This window comes from Anneissia japonica, unplaced genomic scaffold (assembly GCF_011630105.1).
Source record: "Anneissia japonica isolate Jap-2015-1 unplaced genomic scaffold, ASM1163010v1 scaffold59364_len4262_cov188, whole genome shotgun sequence".
NCBI lineage: Eukaryota > Metazoa > Echinodermata > Crinoidea > Comatulida > Comatulidae > Anneissia > Anneissia japonica.
Window position 1 is genome coordinate 1 of NW_022757848.1, and position 2351 is coordinate 2351.

At 52.8% G+C, this 2351-nt stretch overlaps 1 protein-coding gene across 1 annotated transcript; it reads right to left on the reverse strand.

Moving 5' to 3' along the window:
- Positions 1 to 13: 13 nt before the first annotated feature.
- On the reverse strand, positions 14 to 361 carry LOC117124924 (nucleolar protein 58-like; the record flags this gene model as incomplete). The annotated part of the gene is made up of 1 exon (XM_033271261.1): positions 14 to 361. A coding segment is annotated over exon 1 (348 nt), but the record flags the coding sequence as incomplete, so codon positions are not given.
- Positions 362 to 2351: the final 1990 nt, after the last annotated feature.

Here is a 2351-nt window from a genome sequence, read left to right on the forward strand (position 1 = left end):
ATTAAATTCTAACCGGTTTGGTTACATTATTTTCTTTGTTGGAACGCTTCTTTTTATTTTTGGATACGCCTCGCTTCTTTCTTTTCCCCGCCTTCCATGTTTTATCCTCTTCGTCATCATCGTCGTCCTCTTCGTTATTTTTCTGATCGTCTCCTTCTTTTCTCTTCTTCCCCTTTTTACTTTGTTCGTCCTCGTCCCTCGCTCGCTTAAGCAGAGTGCACATCGTCACCTGCATGTCTTTCATCATTTTTCTGAACTCGCCCTGCTCCTTCGTCCACGCCATTCTCTCTTTTTTGAAGTTCATTCGCTCTTCCTCTAATTCGCCGATCGTCTCCCTGAACGCGTTGCGTTCCTCGGCCATCCGTTTGAGCTCGTAATTAAACTCGCTCTGGAGACGAGCGAGGTCGTCCTTGGCCCTTTTCAGTTCTTCCCGCGCGTCCGCTAACTGCTTCAAGAGGTCCTGGACGATGCGGTCGGAAGCGTTAATCGTCTGCAGTTCTCTCGAAACGCTCCGAGCTAGCGTGCAGCTTGTCTCCTTTTCGATTTCCCTCACCAAATTCTTTTCCCTCCTCGAAGCTTCGCCGATCTTTGTTCGCGTCGACGCGACGGCAGCCGAAACGTCCATCACCTTCAGGACACGTCTCCACTTGCCGTCTCCAGGGGACGATGCGACGGCCCTCGCCAAGAATCGGCCAAATAGGCACTGGCCGAATTTCTTGGCGAGGCTCTCGTCTGTCGGTTTGATGCTCGCGACGGCCTCGGTCTGTACTCGGTCGTTCGTCGTGCGTCGGTTCGGCGAGGGCTCCTCGGAGGCGGCCGACGGCCGGGAATTGGGTCAGGACGTCGGACTCGCAGGTGAAAGCTCTCTTCCTGTCGTTCTTCGGTATGAATGCGTACCATCCGTCTTCTGAGCAGAAGGGCATGGCCGAAAGCGCTCGTCTCATTTCCTCCGTCGTCGCGTCGTCTTCCTCCTCCTCGACGTCGAACTTGTCGCAAAGCTTCACCACCGAGAAAGGCATCAGCGCGACGGTGACGACGGAGCCGTCCTCCTTTCGAACTGTCAGGGTGCCGGTTCGCCGTCGGCGCGGTAGACGCACGCCGTCGACATGAGCCAGCGCAACCTGATCTGTCCGTTCTCTTGGTTATTGCATGTCACTATGGGCGTCAGAAGATCTCTGGGTTCGGCTCCAACGAAGTCCGCCACGAAATGTCTGTTTTGCGATTTCACGCCGATTTCTGCGTCCTGCCTTCCCGTCTCCTCCATCCGCTTCATCCTGTTCCTTTGGCCGAACGTCCTCATCAAGCTGTTTTCGACGTAAGCGTTGTTGAGTTTCAAGGCTTCCAGAACCGTGGACACCACGACGTACGGCGATCCGCTCATCTCGTATTGGCAAAAGAGAAGTGTCGGCATCTCGTATGGCCTCGCTTTCCTTCTCGTCAGGAATTCTATCATCTTCCCGAAGGCCTGGGAATAAGGAAGGTTTTCTCCGCAAAGGTCTATAAGTTTGTTTAGACTCCCTTTCACGTCGATTATTGCATTTGGTTCCGCAGCAGTTTCCATCGCTGCAGGTCCCGCAGCCGGTTCCGCAGCAGCTTCCATCGATGCAGGTTGCACAGCCGATTCCATCGATGCAGGTTCCACAACCGGTTCTACAGCCGGTTTCACAACTGGTTCCAGTTCCACAGTCGGTTCCGCAGCAGTCTCCATCGACGCAGGTTCCACAGCAATTTCCATCGATGCAGGTTGTTCCACATCAGCCGCCTTCGAACACTCGGTTGGACTCTCCACCCTGTACATGGGCGATTTGGGATCGTCCCATGTCATCTCCCGACATCTGCTCGAAGCTTATGTCCTCTAGAGCATTGAAGAAATCAATGTATTCAGTAGCTGTTCTAGTCTCGCAGTCCTCCATTTCTGTTTGTGAATCTCGGGACGCCGGCGCCGGTTTATATAACGAGGATCGACGGCTCGAATGACGATGACGTCGCGTGGTCTCGACCAATCTAAAGAGGGTGACACGATGACGTCGCGGGGTCTCGGCCAATCCAAAGAGGGTGACACGATGACGTCATCACGCCGGCGGTCTCGATCAACTGTTGGGGAGCTGCGGTCACGATGACGTTGGCGAATGCGAATGCGTGCGCCGACAAACCCCATGACGAAATGGGTACTTTGGCTCAATGGTAGTATAAAAGAGAATCGTAGAGAAAGCATCGCCATATTCCGAGTGGTGATAGTTGAAAACAAATACAAAAAAAAATAAAATAAATAAAATAAGAAGTATGGAGTACCAAATGCACGATCAAGTATCGACTACGATTTCAAACCGGAACCATTACGCAAGCTGGTG